This window comes from Rhinatrema bivittatum, chromosome 1 (genome assembly GCF_901001135.1).
Source record: "Rhinatrema bivittatum chromosome 1, aRhiBiv1.1, whole genome shotgun sequence".
In the NCBI taxonomy this organism is placed as follows: Eukaryota; Metazoa; Chordata; class Amphibia; order Gymnophiona; family Rhinatrematidae; genus Rhinatrema; species Rhinatrema bivittatum.
Genome location: NC_042615.1, coordinates 239,429,442 through 239,448,824, shown reverse-complemented (window position 1 = coordinate 239,448,824; position 19,383 = coordinate 239,429,442). Strand labels below are relative to the sequence as shown.

The 19,383-nt window shown below is 43.9% G+C and overlaps 1 protein-coding gene across 6 annotated transcripts in view; it reads left to right on the top strand.

Moving 5' to 3' along the window:
* The first annotated feature begins 18,330 nt into the window (after positions 1 to 18,330).
* Positions 18,331 to 19,383, top strand: part of REEP1 (receptor accessory protein 1) — a 229,360-nt gene continuing 228,307 nt past the window's right edge. For all 6 annotated transcript variants that reach the window (XM_029592819.1, XM_029592799.1, XM_029592790.1 and 3 more), the window contains exon 1: positions 18,331 to 18,673. In XM_029592819.1, coding sequence (XP_029448679.1) covers positions 18,642 to 18,673 — 32 coding nt within the window. In that variant the 5' untranslated portion in view covers positions 18,331 to 18,641. The remainder of the gene's footprint in view (positions 18,674 to 19,383) is intronic.

The following is a 19,383-nucleotide window of genomic DNA, read 5'->3' as shown; positions in this document are numbered from 1 at the left end:
ATCATCCAGTGGGACCAGATTTATTTCGCATATCAAAAACCCAGAAGGGAAACTACTCACTAGCAACAAGTCTGTATTTCCCTATATTCTTCCACAGGAAGTAATCAGGAGAAGTGGCAAGAATTTTTAAAGAAAACTTCTCTAAGTCCCTTTACAGAAGATCATTTACAACGATTGAATCACCCTTTTTCCACACAGGAAGTAGCCTTAGGTATCTCCTTGGCCAAGCCTTTAAAGGCGCCTGGTCCAGATGGCTTCTCCAGTGAATTTTACAGAATACTGGCAGAAGAGATTGCACCTGTATTTTGCAACACTTATGAAGCTCTACTAAAACGGGGCTCATACCCTACCCATATTAACAAAACCTGGGAGGGACCCAACTATGGTATCTTCTTACCGCCCTATCTCCTTGATAAATTGTGACCAAAAGTTGCTGGCCAAGATCATGGCTGACCATTTAGCAACAATTCTACCCTGAGCTTATAGCTCCGAGTCAAGTTGGTTTTGTGAAAGGTAGACATGCGGTGGTAAATGTGTGTAAGCTGTTAAAGGTTATAGATATCAGTGTTAAACATAATGCTCCATTCATGGTGGTAAGCTTCAACGCAGAAAAAACTTTCAAAAGGGTGTAATGGCAGTACCTATTTGACCTTTTACGAACTATGAATCTACAGGGCCCATTTATGCAGGGTATACAACTGCTATACTCTAACCCCACAACAGAGGTAACTGCCAATGGAAGTATCTCCTCTCCTTTCCCTATCTGTAGAGGGACACACCAAGGATGCCCACTTTCTCCCCTTTTGTTTTTACTCACTTTTGAACTCCTCCTTAAAGCCATTCAACTAGCACTGGAGATCAAAGGGTTCCCACTAAAACAGTCAATTTTCAAGTACTCAGCTTTCACGGATGACACTGGTTTTCTTGACAGACCTGTTAAACTCTTTAACATATCTACTGCATTTATTGGAAGAGTTTGGTGCCATTTCTGGTCTTAAACTGAATAAAGACAAGTCGGAAGCGCTGGAGTATCCAGAGTCCATTCAAAGTGCTTGGCTGGGAATCTTGCCTCTAAAGTGGGCACCGGGCTCCTTTAAATACCTGGGTGTTAAAATTGGATTAGACCTGTCCAAGCTATGTAAGCTTAATATCTCCCCCTTAATCAACTTTATTAAAACAAAGCTTGAACTATGGCAAAACTTACCACTCTCCTTAGTTGGAAAGGTAAATCTGTTTAAGATGACACTTTTTCCATGATGGCTGTATCTACTCTAAATGTTACCTCTTCGGCTAGCTAGTCTTGATCTTAAATATTTGAATCAATACTTGACCCAAGTTCCTATGGGTGGGGAAAAAACTGAGGATTGCACTCCGCAAATTAAAAGCCAACTGGGACGGGGTGGACTTGGGCTCCTGGATATAGAACTATATAACAAGGATAGTCTCTTGCGGATTGTAAGAGATTGGTTATTTGGAGACTCAATTACTACAGACCTGCAGGTGGATACTCTTCTGGTGTCCCCAATGAATCTGCGCTTTTTTAATTCAGGCAGAGGGCAAATCATTACCGAAGGGGTTAATGCAGTCCCTTTCTTTGGGCTTGGAGACATCTTATGTCGCTCTTACAGCTTTCCAACCACTGTACTTATATGCCACTACATGGGAACCTAGATTTTTCACCCGGTATCCACTCTCGAGGTTGGCTGAAGTGGAAACAGAGGTATCTGTACCTTAACCCAGGTTTTTAACCAAGATGGTATGTTGCTCCCATTTCCTGAATTACAAACAAAGTATGAGTTACAGGCCTCTGATATCTTTGCCTATTTACAACTCCACCATTATGTAGACTCACTACCGAGGGAGGTCTTAGAACACCCCAAAACAGAGGCATTAGAGATAATTATATACCCAGAATGGTCAAAGGTCTCACTTGCACTTTTTCACAGGGAATTGAAATGGTTAAAGAAAAATTATTTTACCCTAGTCCTATGGAATTCCTGGAAATAGACCAATTTTTCATTGTCCCAAGTGGGCTTTGTGTCCATTTTTTGTTTGCTGAAGTAGATATTGCCCAACATGAGTCTAAGAGAAACTAGAGATGTGAATCGTGTGATCGATCGTCTTAACGATCGATTTCGGTTGTGAGGGGGAGGGAATCGGATCGTCGCAGTTTGGGTTTTTTAAATATCGTGTAAATCGAAAACCGGCACACTAAAACATCCCGAACCCCCCCAAAATGCCTTAAATTACCTGGGGTCCAGAGGAAGGGTCCCGGTGTGATCTTTTACTCTCGGACCTCCTGTGCGTTGTAGAAATGGCGCCGGCGCTACATTTGACCTGTCATATGACAGGGCAAAGTTAGCGCCGGCGCCATTTTGTTTTTTTGTCCCCCGATGGCAGGAGCGTAGGAGATCGCTCCCGGACCCCCAGGGACTTTTGGCCAGCTTGGGGGGGCCTCCTGACCCCCACAAGACTTGCCAAAAGTCCAGCGGGGGTCCGGGAACGACTTCCTGCACGCGAATCATTTTTCCGTACGCCAAAAATGGCGCCGGCTTTACGGCAACACGATTTGACTGCAGGAGGTCGTTCCGGACCCCTGCTGGACTTTTGGCAAGTCTTGTGGGGGTCAGGAGGCCCCCCCAAGCTGGCCAAAAGTCCCTGGGGGTCTGGAAGCGATCTCCTACGCTCCTGCCGTCGGGGGACAAAAAAACAAAATGGCGCTGGCGCTACCTTTGCCCTGTCATATGACAGGGCAAAGGTAGCGCCTGCGCCATTTCTACAACGCACAGGAGGTCCGAGAGTAAAAGATCACACCGGGACCCTTCCTCTGGACCCCAGGTAATTTAAGGAATTTTGGGGGGGTTTGGGAGGGTGGGGGATTTATTTTAAAGGGTCGGGGTGGGTTTTAGGGTTGTTTTAGTGTGCCGGTTTTCCCGCCCTCCCCCTTCCCCCGATTTACGATTTTTTGACGATAAATCGTGGGAATTGTTATTGTATCGCGGCTCTAACGATTTTTGACGATTTAAAATATATCGGACGATATTTTAAATCGTCAAAAAACAATTCACATCCCTAAGAGAAACCCAATTCAAATTTAATCATAGGGCATATGTTCCCCTAACACTGGCCTTCAAGGCGGGACTTGCCCCTTCAGGGGAGTGTCCTAAATGTACGGAGAAAGGAGGGGCCTTTAACACATGTTTTGGGCATGTATACTGGTGAATTCATTTTGGGCCAAGATACTGGGTAATGTTGTTCAGGTCCCTCTACCCTTGAGTACAGAGGCTGTACTATTTGGAGTGGGGTTCCCAACTGCAGTAAGACAAGAAGGTGACAGACTTTTCTTACGGAAAGCACTGTTGCAAAGTAAAAGAGTTATCTTAATCCCCTAGAGAGAGCCAGAGCCATCATCATACTGGCAGTGACGGAATGTACTCCACAATATGGCATATATGGAATCTCTTATAGCGGCTAAATCACCATCAGTCAAAAAGAAATACCTTGCTGTTTGGGATATCTATACCCAAAGGGGCGGATTTTAAAAGGCCTGCGCGTGCTGGCACGCCTATTTTGAATAGGCCGCCGGTGCGCATAAAGCCCCGGGACACGCGTAAGTCCCGGGGCTTTCGAAAAGGGGCGGGAGGGGGTGTGTCGGGGCGTTCCCGAAACGACGTGGCGTTTCGGGGGCCGGCCCGGGGGCGTGGTCGAGGCCTCCGGACCAGCCCCTGGGAACGGAGGATGGAGCGGTGCTGCCGGCCGGCGCGCGCAAAGGTAGGGGGGGTTTAGATAGGGCCGGGGGGGGTGGGTTAGGTAGGGGAAGGTGGGGGGAGGGCGAAGGAAAGTTCCCTCCGAAGCCACTCCGAAATCGGAGCGGCCTCGGAGGGAACAGGCAGCGCGCGCTGGGCTCGGCGCGCACAGGTTGCACAAATGTGCACCCCCTTGCGCGCGCCGACCCAGGATTTTATAAGATACGTGCGGCTACGCGCGTATCTTATAAAATCTAGCGTACTTTTGTTCGCGCCTGGTGCGCGAACAAAAGTACGGGATCGCATATTTTTTAAAGATCTACCCCAAAGTCTATCAGGGAGGGCCAGAAGTTTACTGTTAAACCACTTATAAGGATCAAATCATTGAATGCTGTTGAATTCCTAGGGTTCTCATCGTGTTCATGTTAACCATTGTAATATTGATGTATCTCGAGGGTGGGGGGGGATGGTATTGTTGTTCTTTCTTGACTAATACATTGTCCCAGCTCTTCTGAACCTCTTTGGTCATGGCTGGACCAGAACAAGACAGCCAGGCCACGCAACCTCATAGAGACCAAAGTCCTGGAACATCATCTGAGTTAAATGCTGAAACTCTGACTATCATGGGAAGGGGGAAAAAGTCTCCATCTAGTTACATAAAGTTATAACTGCATATTCTTTATTGTATATATGATACAGTAATGGTTGTGCTTCAACCAAGTTAGCACACCTGTACTCAAATGTTTGCAATTTTAGTTATATGTGATAATGTTTGTTTCACTGTATCATCACCTTTACCTAATAAACAAAGTTTTACTAAATGACCCTAGCTAAAGAGAAAAACTGGACTGACACTCTTTCACACTCAACACTTTAACACTATGAATTTTTTTATTTGTTACCTTTTGTAACAAACAAGGAGACTTGGTCAGAGTTGTAAGGAATGCTGTTGGACAGTATTCGTAATTAAATGATTGAGCTCAGTATAGAATTAGTGTATATCAGTTCAAACTTGACAATCTTGTTCCCTAAACAAGTTATAATTTTTCTCAATGGCATACACTCTGTCTTCTATTAGCTACGCTAAGCTACCAATAAGTACCTGTGTTGCAGCTTTATTTATTTATTTATTTTATATACCGACCTTCATGACATGTGTCATATCAAATCGGTTTACATGGAACTTAAGGGTTAACATTTTTTAACAACCAATAAACAAGAGGTCATTCATAAGAGGCAAAGTTACATATAACAAGGAGAAGCAAAAACTTGGGAACTGAAGAAAGAAAAGTGAGAGAGATAACCATTGTGAGTATAAGGGGGCTTGGCTACATATATAGCAAGGTGAGCTTAAAATTGCAAAGTTCCTGATTTGGATTGATTATGGGAAAGCTTGGCGGAATAGCCAGGTTTTGAGTTTTTTCCGAAATGTTTCTAGGCAGGGTTCCTCTTTAAACTTTCAGGGAGAGACTATCCCAATTACTCACAAAGCTCACAACCTAGGGGTAACACTTAATTTAAAACTCCCTTGCATAATTACATTTCTGCAGTGGTCAAATTCTCTTTTTGTTAAAATACTTAAAGCCCCAACTTGAAATACATGAATTTTGCATTGTTCTACAAGCCTTGATATTAAACAACCTGGACTATGGCAACTCTTTAACTCTGCATTTATAAACCCAGAAAACATCTTTGTTCTACAAATAAAAATTTACTAGAAATTCCAACTTTTAAAATAGCCAGATTAGATATCACCAGAAATCATGCCTTCTCAGTTGCTGGTTCTAAAATCTAGAATGGAATCCCTGAAGCCTTAAGAGAAATTACTGATTTGAAAGACTACAAAAAGGCTTTGAAGGCTCATCTTTTCAAAGAGGCATATGATAACAATTATATCCTCCCTATTGTCTTATATTGTGAGCCTGCAACTTTTAAACCCCTTTCTACTCAATCCGGTGGGATCATCTATTTTTTATGTTTAAATAATTTTATTGGGTTTTTCAAAGAACATACATTAACTATGAGGAGGGTGGTATCAGATCCCTCCTTGAGGCAAACAGAACCAATAAACAGTTTCAACATCTGCCCTCCAGCAAAGTCCTCCCAACCCTCCCACCTCCTCCTTCGGTCCATCTCTATACAGAACAGACAGATGAGAGAAGGCATCGTCATCATGATCGCCAGGAATGTCCGTGTATACAGAAGCAATCCTCCAATTAGTCATTCAGCACAAGACTACGTGCCCGGTGGGAGAGCTGTTGAAGATAAGGATTCCAGATGTTTAAAAACAGGCGGCGCTGACGTGGAGAACCCCGAGCAGCCATACTCTCCATCGTCATCATAGCATGGAAATGGTTCCTCCAAACCCAAAAGGACGGTGCGTCTGAGCACTGCCAAACTAGCAAAATAACTTTCTTCCCCACTAGACTAGCTTTTTGTAGCAGCAGGCACGAACCAGGATCTCGAACTCTTATAGGTGAAATACAACCAAATAGAAACCACATTGGAGAGATAGGCAAGACCACATCTATTAAGTCTGCCATGTAATCTGCTACCTTATGCCAAAATCTGTGAAGGGGAGGACACGTCCAAAAGACATGGGAGAGAGTGCCCTCAGTCCTAAGGCAGCAAACACACAGAGGTGAGGGGGCAATAGTCAGTTTATAGGCCATTTGGGGAGAAACATATGCCCGACATAAAAATTTAAATTGCATTTCCCGAAACGGGCAAGGTCAGGTACTCCCAAGCCTCCTGTCCTCCATCTATTCTTTAACCACTTTAGGGGAAGTCTAGGTTTCCTGCCCCACCACAAGAAACGGCGTAAAGCGCCCTCTAAATCACAAGATCCCTTTTCCTCATTAACAACGGCAAGTTTTGCATAAGATATAGCCATTTCGGAAGTAGGGTCATCTTAAACAAAGAGACACGCCCCCCAACTGAAAGTGGCAGGGACCGCCAAGTGGCCAGAGTGGCCTGAGTCTGGCGAAGCAGACGCGGTACATTGGCTTGATATACAAGTTCCGGGTCCGCTGAAAGGTGAACCCCAAAATAACGAAGGCTGTCTCCCACCCATTGCAAAGGAAAGGGGTCCGGCCAGTGATCCCTTAGAGTGGGTGGGTATGCCAAAGCCGAGGACTTTGACTCGTTAAGTCGCAACCCGGAAAATGCCCCAAAGGTCCCAATTAACTATAGAAGTGGTTAAAAGGGGCATGGTTAAAAGGGGAGGTGAAAGAAGCTATTTTAGCCAAAAGATCTTCATTCAAAAATTGGAAGAAGGATTCAACAGAAGAAAATAGGATAAAGCATAAACATTGGCAAGTTAAATGTAAGACATTGATAAGACAGGCTAAGAGAGAATTTGAAAAGAAGTTGGCTGTAGAGGCAAAAACTCACAGTAAAAACTTTTTAAAATATATCCGAAGCAGAAAGCCTGTGAGGGAGTCAGTTGGACCGTTAGATGATCGAGGGGTTAAAGGGGCACTTAGAGAAGATAAGGCCATCGCGGAAAGATTATATGATTTCTTTGCTTCGGTGTTTACTGAAGAGGATGTTGGGGAGGTACCCGTAATGGAGAAGGTTTTCATGGGTAATGATTCAGATGGACTGAATCAAATCATGGTGAACCTAGAAGATGTGGTAGGCCTGATTGACAAACTGAAGAGTAGTAAATCACCTGGACCGGATGGTATACACCCCAGAGTTCTGAAGGAACTAAAAAATGAAATTTCAGACCTATTAGTAAAAATTTGTAACTTATCATTAAAATCATCCATTGTACCTGAAGACTGGAGGATAGCAAATGTAACCCCAATATTTAAAAAGGGCTCCAGGGGCGATCCGGGAAACTACAGACCGGTTAGCCTGACTTCAGTGCCAGGAAAAATAGTGGAAAGTGTTCTAAACATCAAAATCACAGAACATATAGAAAGACATGGTTTAATGGAACAAAATCAGCATGGCTTTACCCAGGGCAAGTCTTGCCTCACAAATCTGCTTCACTTTTTTGAAGGAGTTAATAAACATGTGGATAAAGGTGAACCGGTAGATATAGTATACTTGGATTTTCAGAAGGCGTTTGACAAAGTTCCTCATGAGAGGCTTCTAGGAAAAGTAAAAAGTCATGGGATAGGTGGCGATGTCCTTTCGTGGATTGCAAACTGGCTAAATGACAGGAAACAGAGAGTAGGATTAAATGGGCAATTTTCTCAGTGGAAGGGAGTGGACAGTGGAGTGCCTCAGGGATCTGTATTGGGACCCTTACTGTTCAATATATTTATAAATGATCTGGAAAGAAATACGACGAGTGAGATAATCAAATTTGCAGATGACACAAAATTGTTCAGAGTAGTTAAATCACAAGCAGATTGTGATAAATTGCAGGAAGACCTTGTGAGACTGGAAAATTGGGCATCCAAATGGCAGATGAAATTTAATGTGGATAAGTGCAAGGTGATGCATATAGGGAAAAATAACCCATGCTATAATTACACAATGTTGGGTTCCATATTACGTGCTACAACCCAAGAAAGAGATCTAGGTGTCATAGTGGATAACATATTGAAATCGTCGGTGCAGTGTGCTGCGGCAGTCAAAAAAGCAAACAGAATGTTGGGAATTATTAGAAAAGGAATGATGAATAAAACGGAAAATGTCATAATGCCTCTGTATCGCTCCATGGTGAGACCGCACCTTGAATACTGTGTACAATTCTGGTCGCCGCATCTCAAAAAAGATATAATTGCGATGGAGAAGGTACAGAGAAGGGCTACCAAAATGATAAAGGGAATGGAACAACTCCCCTATGAGGAAAGACTAAAGAGGTTAGGACTTTTCAGCTTGGAGAAGAGACGACTGAGGGGGGATATGATAGAAGTGTTTAAAATCATGAGAGGTCTAGAACGGGTAGATGTGAATCGGTTATTTACTCTTTCGGATAGTAGAAAGACTAGGGGGCACTCCATGAAGTTAGCATGGGGCACATTTAAAACTAATCGGAGAAAGTTCTTTTTTACTCAACGCACAATTTAACTCTGGAATTTGTTGCCAGAGAATGTGGTTCGTGCAGTTAGTATAGCTGTGTTTAAAAAAGGATTGGATAAGTTCTTGGAGGAGAAGTCCATTACCTGCTATTAAGTTCACTTAGAGAATAGCCACTGCCATTAGCAATGGTTACATGGAATAGACTTAGTTTTTGGGTACTTGCCAGGTTCTTGTGGCCTGGATTGGCCACTGTTGGAAACAGGATGCTGGGCTTGATGGACCCTTGGTCTGACCCAGTATGGCATTTTCTTATGTTCTTATGTTCTTATGTTCTTAAGTGGAGGCAAAGATGAGTGGGGATTAGTAATAAAAACTAACAAGTCGTCAGCAAAGGCGACATATTTAAATATAACATAGTCCATGCGAATGCCTCGAATCTCCGGGGAATCGCTAAAAGGAATAACAGGGGAGAAAGAGGGCAGCCTTGTCTGGTGCCTCGCGTCACAGGGAAGGTGTCCGACTGTGTTCCATTAGCTACTATGCAAGCCCCCGGCGCATTGCATAGTAGTTGAATAGCCTGAAGGAAAAAACCCTCAAATCGTAGGCAACGCAACACATAGAATAAATAATTCCACTCCACCCTGTCAAACGCTTTTTCAGCGTCAAAACTGATAGCAAGATATGGGTGGGACAACTGTTGACTCATTGTCATTGCCGTTAATACTTTACAGATGTTGGCGAGCGCATAGCGCTGGCGTATAAAGCCCGCTTGGTGGTCACCAACAAGGGCTGGGAGATGAACTGCCAATCTCTCCGCCAATATTTTAGCCAGCAGCTTCTGGTCGTAATTAAGTAGGGATATTGGGCGATAGGATTCTGGTAACATGGGGTCCTTGCTAGCCTTGGGTATTAAAGTAATATGGGCCAGATTAGTATGTTCAGGGAAGGAACCCTGGGCCACCAATGCTGTAAACATCGAGGCCAGTGGTTTAGGCACATGTCCCTCTAACAATTTAAAGAATTCCGCAGTGAACCCATCCGGTCCCGGGGCTTTAAATTTCTTAGTGTTGGATAGCAAGGCGTACCTCTGTCTCTAAAATGGGAGCGTTTAACATATGTCGTTGGTCCTGAGTCAGGTGAGGAAGGGACTAGCGCTCGCAAAACCTTTGGCAAGCATCAGGATTCTACCCCTCGGAAGCATAGAGAGATTAGCGTGTGTAAAGTTAGATTGAGGGACGACAGAGCAGCTTGCTGAATGGGAGCCCTGATTAACCAGTTGTCTAGATGGGGTAGACGTGAACACCTTGGGTCCTGATGAAGGCTGCAACTACTACGAGGCATATTTATTATATCTCTTGCTGGATTTATTTACATGTTTCGATTACTATCTTTTGTCCTTCCTGTCCTTGTGGTTCTTGACTTTCAGGTATATTAGGTTAATTTATATGCATTTTTTTAATAACTATGTTTTTAGTTCGCATTTAAAACTCTTTCTATCAGGTAAAATATGTAATATCTCAAGCAGAAAATTCCATAGCTTTGGGCCTGGTACAGAAAACACACGATCTCTTATTTGCATTAGCTGTGTGTTCTTTATTGTTGGAATAGTCAATAGTCCTTTATTTTGTGATCTTAAAGTTTGCTGGGGTGTGAAAGGTTGTAGTGTCACTCCTAATAATATCCTTTAAGTTTTAAATTATTTATTGTACAAGTAGTTTTTTTTCATTACTTACAATTGTTGCATTCCAAATGTTTAGCCCCAGGCAAAGACCTTTGTAGCTGGAGATAGGTAGGAGAGGGGAGAACAGAGTTTCTTGGGTGGCAGAGTGAGAAGGCAAGAGGGTTCTGAAGCTGATTTAATCTTTAGAAATAAAACGATAAGAAGGAATGTAAAAGAGCCAATCGTTTCACAGAGCTTGCAAGTGCTCCTGGCTTTGAAGCCGCATGGGCTAGACTGAAACAGTCCTAGAGAGTTATTACAGAAAACGTCTCCACAAGCTGGGGACAGGGGGAAAGGTCCAATGGCAGCAAGCCTAGGACTCATGTGACACAGGGGGAGCATGAAGGGCAGTCCCTTGAGCCAATAAGGCACTTAAGAAGACTCAAGTTAGATTGAGAGGACATGAAGACTCTTCCCAAGTGAGAGAAAGCAAGGGGGAGGGAGTTTCTCTTAAGGGAAGAGCTCCTCTTAAAGGCAAGGCTCACAGGTTTTTATCGTGGGTTACAAAAAGTAAAACCTGTACTAAGCACAGTTAAGCTACAGTATATACAGACACAAACATGTACCCACTGCTGGGGACAGAACAGTCCCTGTCCAGTTGGTCTTGAAGTAGTTATGAAGTGGAGTTTGGGATGCTAATGATGCTAAGTATTTGGCTTTATTTTTCCTAAGCTACTATTTGAGCCTTTTTGAGAAGAATTTTTGTGATTTTAATTTTTTAGTTTAAATTTGTGCATATATTTGTGAGCATTAGGTAATAATAAAATTAAGTGAGTTTGTGAATTATAGTTTGCGGAAGTTTGATGCTAAATGATTTGAATTTGAGGTGCAAGTAATACTGATACTGCCTGAGGCCCATTACAGGCGAGAGACAGCAGATTACAATTGTCGCACCATTTTTTCTGATACCATCTCTTCCTGCTTTAGATATTTAAACAAAAATTTTGAATATGTAATATTTTTTGCTGATTTTTGTTAGATATACGGTATATTTTTTTTATTTATTTTGTTTTTGCCTCTTTTTTTGTTTTATAATATGAAGGAATCACATATATTTCAAAACATATTTTTAGAAATCTTTAACAGTGAATTTAAAAATGTCTATCATTGTGCATAATTACAATACAGTAATAATTTTACAATCCCTAAGTTTCAAAAGTTAATAACAATTCTGCCTCATGTAACATAGCAATATGTATTGCAAGCACTCCTTGCATCCACTCATACACCTAAATCCTATCAAATAATCAACCATCCAATACAATCAATAATGACAATATATCCAATTAAAATGTTCTTTACACTGTATCACTCTTCTCAGACAATGTATACCAACTGAACAAATAGATATATATGGAATGTCCAATTGGAATATAAGACTTTCAATTCTTGAATATGTCTCAACAAAGAAGGATCCTCTCTGTTTCACCTAATATAGGTATGTTAGGTTTAGGGGGTGGGGAGGAGAGGGGAAGGAAGGTTAGGCAGGAGATTAAGGAAGTTCCCTCCCAGTTCGCTCTTTAATTGAAGTGGACTGGGAGGGAACTAGGGAAGGCCTCATTGCATTGCCATACGAAATTTGCAAAAATCCCCCCCGTGCACGGATTATAAAATCCGGTGCGCTCGTGTGCGGGGCAAACGGATTTTATAACATGCGCATGCTGACATAATTCCTGGTTACACTTAAATAGGCATGTTGATTTCAAAACTGCAGTTAGTTTTCTTCTAACACATCAAGTTTTTTCTCTACAGTCTATCTTTATCAAAAGGCACTAAATATTGCATGTGAGTTTTATGGTAATAGGCTGTTTATCACAAAGGAGAGAGAGAGAGAGGGAGGGAGAGAGAGAGAGAGACTAGCTAAAAGGCCCTCATACTAGGTAGGTATTTATACCTCTATAGGATGCCCACCTAGTTACTCGAAGTGAGGTTTAGGTATTAGTATATGTGTTAGGGGCCACTTTGACATTCAGAGTGTGACATACGAACAGAACAGTGCACTCTTGTGAAGATTTGATGACCTTCGGAGTGAGAATATTCACCCAAAGATGAGATTTGTGCAATGTTCTCTCAATCTAGCTTGATGTTACCCATTTAGCACTTTGATAAATGACCCCCTTATTGTGACCACTCTAGGCTGGTTCGAGCCTGGATTGAGGGACACACTAGTGCTTTCCTATTGGCTGAGAGCAAACCTCCCTTGAGTAGGGGGGGGGGGGGCGACCTTGGAGACTAGCGACAGGTTCATACTTGTCTAGGCTATTCAGTTACATATGAGACAGTGTGGTGAGAGGTTGTATGCCACTCTATATAGTGAATCATATTCTGAAGTGTAGTCCGAGTTCTTGTCTATATACAAGGAGTTAGCAGACTTTATTTTTTTTATTTATATACGTACTTATTTCCTTTCCTTCAGATCATGTCTGCCTCTGCTATTTCTTGTCGTAAGTGCCTAAACAACCCTGATTCATTTTGTTATAACTGTGGCAGTTTCACCATTCCCAGTCAAAGGACAAACATCAGGGTATTTGTCAGGCAAGCCTATTTTGCATATTTTAAAGTAAAACTTTAAATATGCAAAATCAAGATAAGTCTTGGGCCCCTCACAAGGGGCCGGATTTTAAAAGGGTTACACGCATAAGGTACGCGCATAACCCTTTTAAAACGCCCCTGCGCGTGCTGAGCCTATTTTGCATAGGCTCAGTGGCGCACGCAAGCCCCGGGTCGGGCGTAAGTCCCGAGGCTTCGCAAGGGGGGCATGTCAGGGGCGTGATAGGGGGGGGGGCGGCACGAATTTTGGGGCATTCTGGGGGCGTGTCGGGGGCGTGGTGCCGGCCTGGGTGCATGGTCGAGGCCTCCGGACCAGCCCCCGGGTCGGGTGATGGCGCGCCAGCAGCCCGCTCCGGCAGGCGTAACTTTCCCAACAAAGGTAGGGGGAAGGTTTAAATAGGGCTGGGGGGATGGGTTAGGTAGGGGAAGGGAGGGGAAGGTGCGGGGGGGGGGGGGGGTGAAGGAAAGTTCCTTCCAAGGCCGCTCCGATTTCAGAGCGGCCTCGGAGGGAATGGGCAGCACGCGCAGGGCTCAGCTCACACAAGTTGCACAAATGTGCACCCCCTTGCGCACACCGACCCCGGATTTTATAAGATACGCGCAGCTACGCGTGTATCTTATAAAATCCGGCGTACTTTTTTTCACGCCTGGTGTGTGAACAAAAGTACGCGCGCGCGTAGATTTATAAAATCTACCCCAAAGTGTGCAAGCAGTGTGTCGAGAGTTTACGGATGTGGACAAAGGGAACACGTGATAAATTGCCATTTGGTATACCTATGGTTTGGCAAGAGCCCAGAGATCATTCAAGTGACTGTTACTTTTGTATAGTGAAAACGTCAGGATATAACAAGAAAAATAAATACCATCCCTCCCAGGGAGTCACCGGTCTGCAGCCCTATAAAAGGACTTCAACTTCATTCTGGCTTTGCCTTGCAACGGGCCTACCATCCGGTTCCCTGTTGCTCCGTGCCCCAGAGTGAGCTGCCTTTGGAACTTGTTCCGTTCCTACCTGCCAGCTGCAGTGCCTGCTTGGTTCCTGCCTGCCAGCTGCAGTGCCTGCTTGGTTCCTGCTAGCCTGCTGCAGTGCCTGCCTGGTTCCAGTACCCGAGTCTTGCTACAGTTCCTGCCTGGTTCCAGAACCCGAGCCTTGTTACAGTACTGAACTACTGTCCTAGTCTGGTTCCAGTTTCCAGTCCTCATCCACTACCACCTAAGTCCCAGCGGCTGGGCCCCTACAGGCTCCTCCTGGGGGAGTACCAGCTTCCAGGGTGAAGAGCACCTCTATGTCCAGCCTGAACATCTGCCTCCCGGCCTGCCATATATTAGAGACAGTGACCATCTTTTCCCAGTCTCCTGCAGGTCGGCCCAAGTGTCCACTAAACTGAGACTCCCATAACAACTTGTACACAATTTGACTTACAATAACAATATATAGCCTTTGTATAAATAAAATAACTCTAAATAAACAGTATATTCAGGTAATTTTTCTCTTTTATTTCCTTTGCATGTACATTTTGTATAATTTTTGGGACAAAGGGAAGGTATCCTGTTGTTGATCTGTTGTGGATTAGATTGCAGAGTTAGCAATCTGTTGTAGATCTGCTCCTCCAGAGGGGAGGAGTTGGCAATCTCTTATAATTCTGCTGCTCAGAGTTAGCTATCTGTTATCGAGCTCCTCCTGTAGAGGGAGGAGTTAGCAGTCTGTTATGGATCTCCTCCTGGAGAGGGAGGAGTTAACAATCTGTTATCAATCCCTGCTACTAAGAGTGGCAATCTACTATAAGTCCGCCAGAGGGTTAGCAATCTGTTATGGATCACCCTGCCAAGGGGGAGAGCTAACAATTGTAATACTCCGTAGGCGGAGTTAATGATCTGTGGTGGATTGGGTTCCCACAGAGTGGCAGTCTGTATAATACCGCTCTAGTAGTGTAAGGGATTGGGTTCCCACAGAGTGGCAGTCTGTATAATACCGCTCTAGTAGTGTAAGGGATGACACTGAGATAAATTGTGAATCCCTGGGCCGATGGCAGATGACAACGCCCTCAGGAGGATATCCTGAGAGGGACCACCAGCTAGGCTGGAGTATGGAGACAAACACAGATAGTTCTTTATTAGACAGGAAGTAGAACCGCCAGAGGTGGCAGTAGTGAGCTGATGTGCCTGGCAGGGCTGAAGTCCCTTCGATACTGGATTTGTGGTCTCTGGGTTGCTGAGCTGTAGAGAGAGACTATAAGTAGTGAGTAGACAGGGTATGCTGGATACATAACCAGTAGTAGATGATACACTCACAATTGTTGATATCGGTAATGGCTTCTATGCAACAGAGTCTTCAGAATATTCAGGAACAGGAGCCATAGGCGAGTGCTGGTTCCTATATGCAGTATGAAATGAGAACTCACAATATCTGTGTATGAGATGGCTTGTAGAATAGAAGAGAGTCTTTGGAGGGTTTTAGGAACATAGGCCCTCATGGAGCGAGTACCGGTTCCTATCTACAATCTATAATAGTAATGCACCAGATAAAGGTATATAATAGCTTCTGATATAGAAGTGAGTTGAGAAGGGATTTAGGAACATGGGCCCTCGAGGAGCGAGTACCGGTTCCTATCTGCAATTTACAATAATGACTCACGATCTCCGTACCTGCGATAACGTCTTAGACAGAAGGGAGTCTTCGGAGATTAGGAACATAGGCCCTTGGGGAGCGAGTACTGGTTCCTATCTGTAATAGAACTCACTGTGTTCACGTCTGCGATTGCTTCCAGGTATTAAGGAGTCTTCTGAGCATTCAGGGACGTAGGCCCTTGTGGAGCGAGTACCGAATCCCATCTTAGCAATCTGAAATCAGGAAGAGAGAGAATGGGGCCCCCAAGGAGTGGGTACCCCTGGGTAAGGTGGTGGAGACAGAGCAGCGGAGAAAGAATTCCCCTTGCTAACTCGATTTGAAGTAGCAAGCAAAGACCTTTTTAAGGTGGAAACGGATGACATCACTACAAGGGGACGCCCCCGAGATTTGCACCCTTGCCGGTACAAACTCTGGAGTGCGTGCGCGCCCTTACATCATCAGGAACATGGCGGATCCGCAGCATCAAGCCAGCCCAGGGATTCCAGGAAGAATGGCGAGGAGAAGCCGCGGCAGCATCTGTCCATCAGGCCCGAAGGGAGTCGCCTCAAAGGTAGAGAGGGTGGAGCGAGGGCGAAAACAGGCACGAACGCAACACCTGTACCTTAAAAAGTTGATGTGATAGAGAAAAACTGGGGTCATTTTTGGATTCAGATATCAAAAGTTAGTCAAAAAGAAGTGTCAGATCTAACTCAACGAAAATTGTGTTCCCCAGGGACTTGTGCAGATGTGGAATTAACTTGTAAATGCTAGTTCTTTATTTACCTTTTATATGATCCTATCTCTCTCTCTCTGCTGTTCTGTGCATAAGTTTGTTGCTAGCAATAGTGTTGTTGTATTATATTTTTACCAGAACCCTTTTGTATTACTACTGTTTTACAAAGTCAATTTTTAATTGTTCTCCTATGTCTGTGTTATTTTTTTCCCCACCCGACTTACTACCAATGACGCCTATTACATCCAGTCATTCCACCCATTACAATATTTTGTATGGTGAGTTATAAGGGAAAATATCCTAGCTCTGTTTTGCATCCATTATTGGGTAGGGGTAGTGGGAAACTGAGACAGGGGGAGGAGAGTGGGGACATGAGGATGGAGTGGGGAAGTGTAACAATTGGGGGGATTGAAAGGGGCGTGAGAGCTTGGGAATTGGGTCACAGGGAAACTAGGGACTGGATTTGAGTGGGAGAATGTGGGGAGAATAGGAATTTAAAGACTGAGTAAGGATTGGGGGGACAGTGGGAACCAGGTGTTAGGTGGGCTGGAAAATAGTTATAAGAGGAGTAAAAGGTGGTGAGGAATCAGGAAGTGAAGGGGGGGGGGTGTTGGGTAATAAGTGGAAAGCTTGTATCCTAGTTACCTTGGTATCTTTGGCTTAATTATCAAACTTTGCGGTGGGGTGAAGGTCATGGGTTAATGCTCCAGATCTTTTAAGTGCTTACTAATGTCCCTGCTGGCATCAGTGAGCTGTTATCTCTCCTGGCTGTAATGCTTGGCCTCAAACGTTTAACAAGTGTGCTTGCATGTTCAGAACTCCCATTATTACTGTTCTCCACAGATCCTCTACTGTCAAGACTTGGGTATGTACTTATGCAGGAGGAATGGCTTGGCCCTTCAGATAAGCCATGTACACACAAATAGAGAGTTCCTTCAATGTCACCAGGTAGGCGTGGGTGCAACCTTTTGTGCTCAGGTACCCAGAATCCAACCGATCGTTCAATCTCCCAATAATGGTTTCATATGGATGGACTCACCAAATTCAACTCAGGCAAATCCCTAGAAGCTACATCTTTGCTTGATTTAAAGACTTGCCTCTTGTGTCACAGCCTTTCAGATACACTGGTCTCAAGTAGTTTACTGCCTACTGATAATGAAGTCTTCAGTCCTTTTGACATCAAGTGCTCTGCTGGACAATTATACCTTCTGTTGGTGAGTTTCTCTAATGGAGTATAGTTTTCCACTGGTCTTTGTCATCCTTTTTTTGCCTTCTTACACAGGTTTCTCACTCTCTTCACAGTTGATTCAGTTTTGTCACTTGTGGGTGCCATGGTGATATAGTGACATGCTCAAATTCCCAATCAATAGCAAACCTTTTAAATTGCGTGCATGCAAATTGAGGCCCATTACCGAAATCACTCAATCTAGTTGACTATAATTTGCAAACTGTATCTTGCAACACTTGGGCGTGGCTTCCACAAATATAGTTGGGAGCAGTTCAATTTCTATGCAGAAAGTATTTTTGGGCACATAAATCATGTTTTCTGCATATATAATATGACTTATGCATATAAATCATGTTTTATGTACACTAAGCCTTTTTTGTGCACATTTTCCGGTTTGTGTGCATTTTTTAACATTCGATCTATTAACATATCATTAGCTTACTGTATTGAGAATTTAAAAAATTGGTTTGTGCTTTAAGTAACACCTCTTTGATTATCTTGCAGAAAGACAATCTATTAAATCAATAAACTGTGCACTGATTATATCAGCCCCCAAATTTTTGGATAGCATCATTCAACCAGTCCTCATATGGGAGTAAGATGTACTCCCTACTCGACTTATCATTTTGTAATATTTGTTTTCCTTTCTTTTCTTACCCTTTTATTTTAATCCTTCGGTATATTACTTTGGCAGCACATGTAAAATTGTCATGCCAATAAAGTTATCTGAATGTGATGCCAGAGCTGCACAATCAGCCGCATGCAGCTCCCCTCCCCTCTCTCTCCCCTGCCTCACTCACAAGCTGCGGATCTGAGGCATAGACCGGAGGAGGAGGGAGGGCGCCACCAGCACTTCTCCTTCGCCTCCTCCCTGCAGCATTTCCCCGGGACAAGGAGAGGGAAGCCGAGGGGGGCTCAGCAGCGCTTCCTCCCCATCCCGCGCCCGGAGCCACGGCTGCCGATGGCTGAGCCTCTCCTAGGGTGGCAGAGGGACGGCCGGAGCCAAGGAGGAAAGCCCTCCCTGTGAGACAACAGAGAGAGAGAGAGAGAGCGCACAGCCAGCCAGCCTGCTGCCCACCATGGTTTCATGGATCATATCCAGGCTGGTCGTGTAAGTAGATTTGCCAGAACGGGAGCCCCCAGTTCCCCTTCTGGTTTTTTGTTTTTTTTTGCATGTGTGTGTGTGTGTGTGTGTGTGGATGCATGCCTGCAGTGATTTCCTATTGACGTTACATGATCCGCCAGTGTCAACTAAAAATAGCGAGTGGCTGTTGCTCGGGAGTCTAAGCTTGAAACACCGATTGACAAGAGGGGGGGGGGGGGGGGGGAAACCCAAAGAAGAGAAATATGGGGGAAAAATAATCCAGATTGCTGAAACGAGATTGGGCATTTCTGCCAAGGGTTACAGGGAACCGGGAGCATTAAAATAGCGATTGTGAACATAAGCGTCATCCTCTGAGCGAGTTACCTGTGTTGACAGCGGTAAATGTTGGAACAGAAGCAAGGGACTAAAAATTGTTTTATTCTAAAGCACTCTATTGTTATGGTAAAATAAAAAAACAATATATATATATCTAACATTTCACAAGAGGGCGCCACTAGGGCTTATGAATGTAAAGATGTACGTATTTTTATTTAATGTTTCTAATGTTCAACTAAACAGTCACATATGTATATAGTGTCTGCCTCTAAACATTACGGATCTTAAAAAGACATCGATTGTGTCTAAGGCTTGATGTGATTACATATCTAGCCCTGAGCCACAATGGCTGTAAATGCCTTTGGACCGATCCCTTGTATAAAAAGGAAAAAATGTCAAAT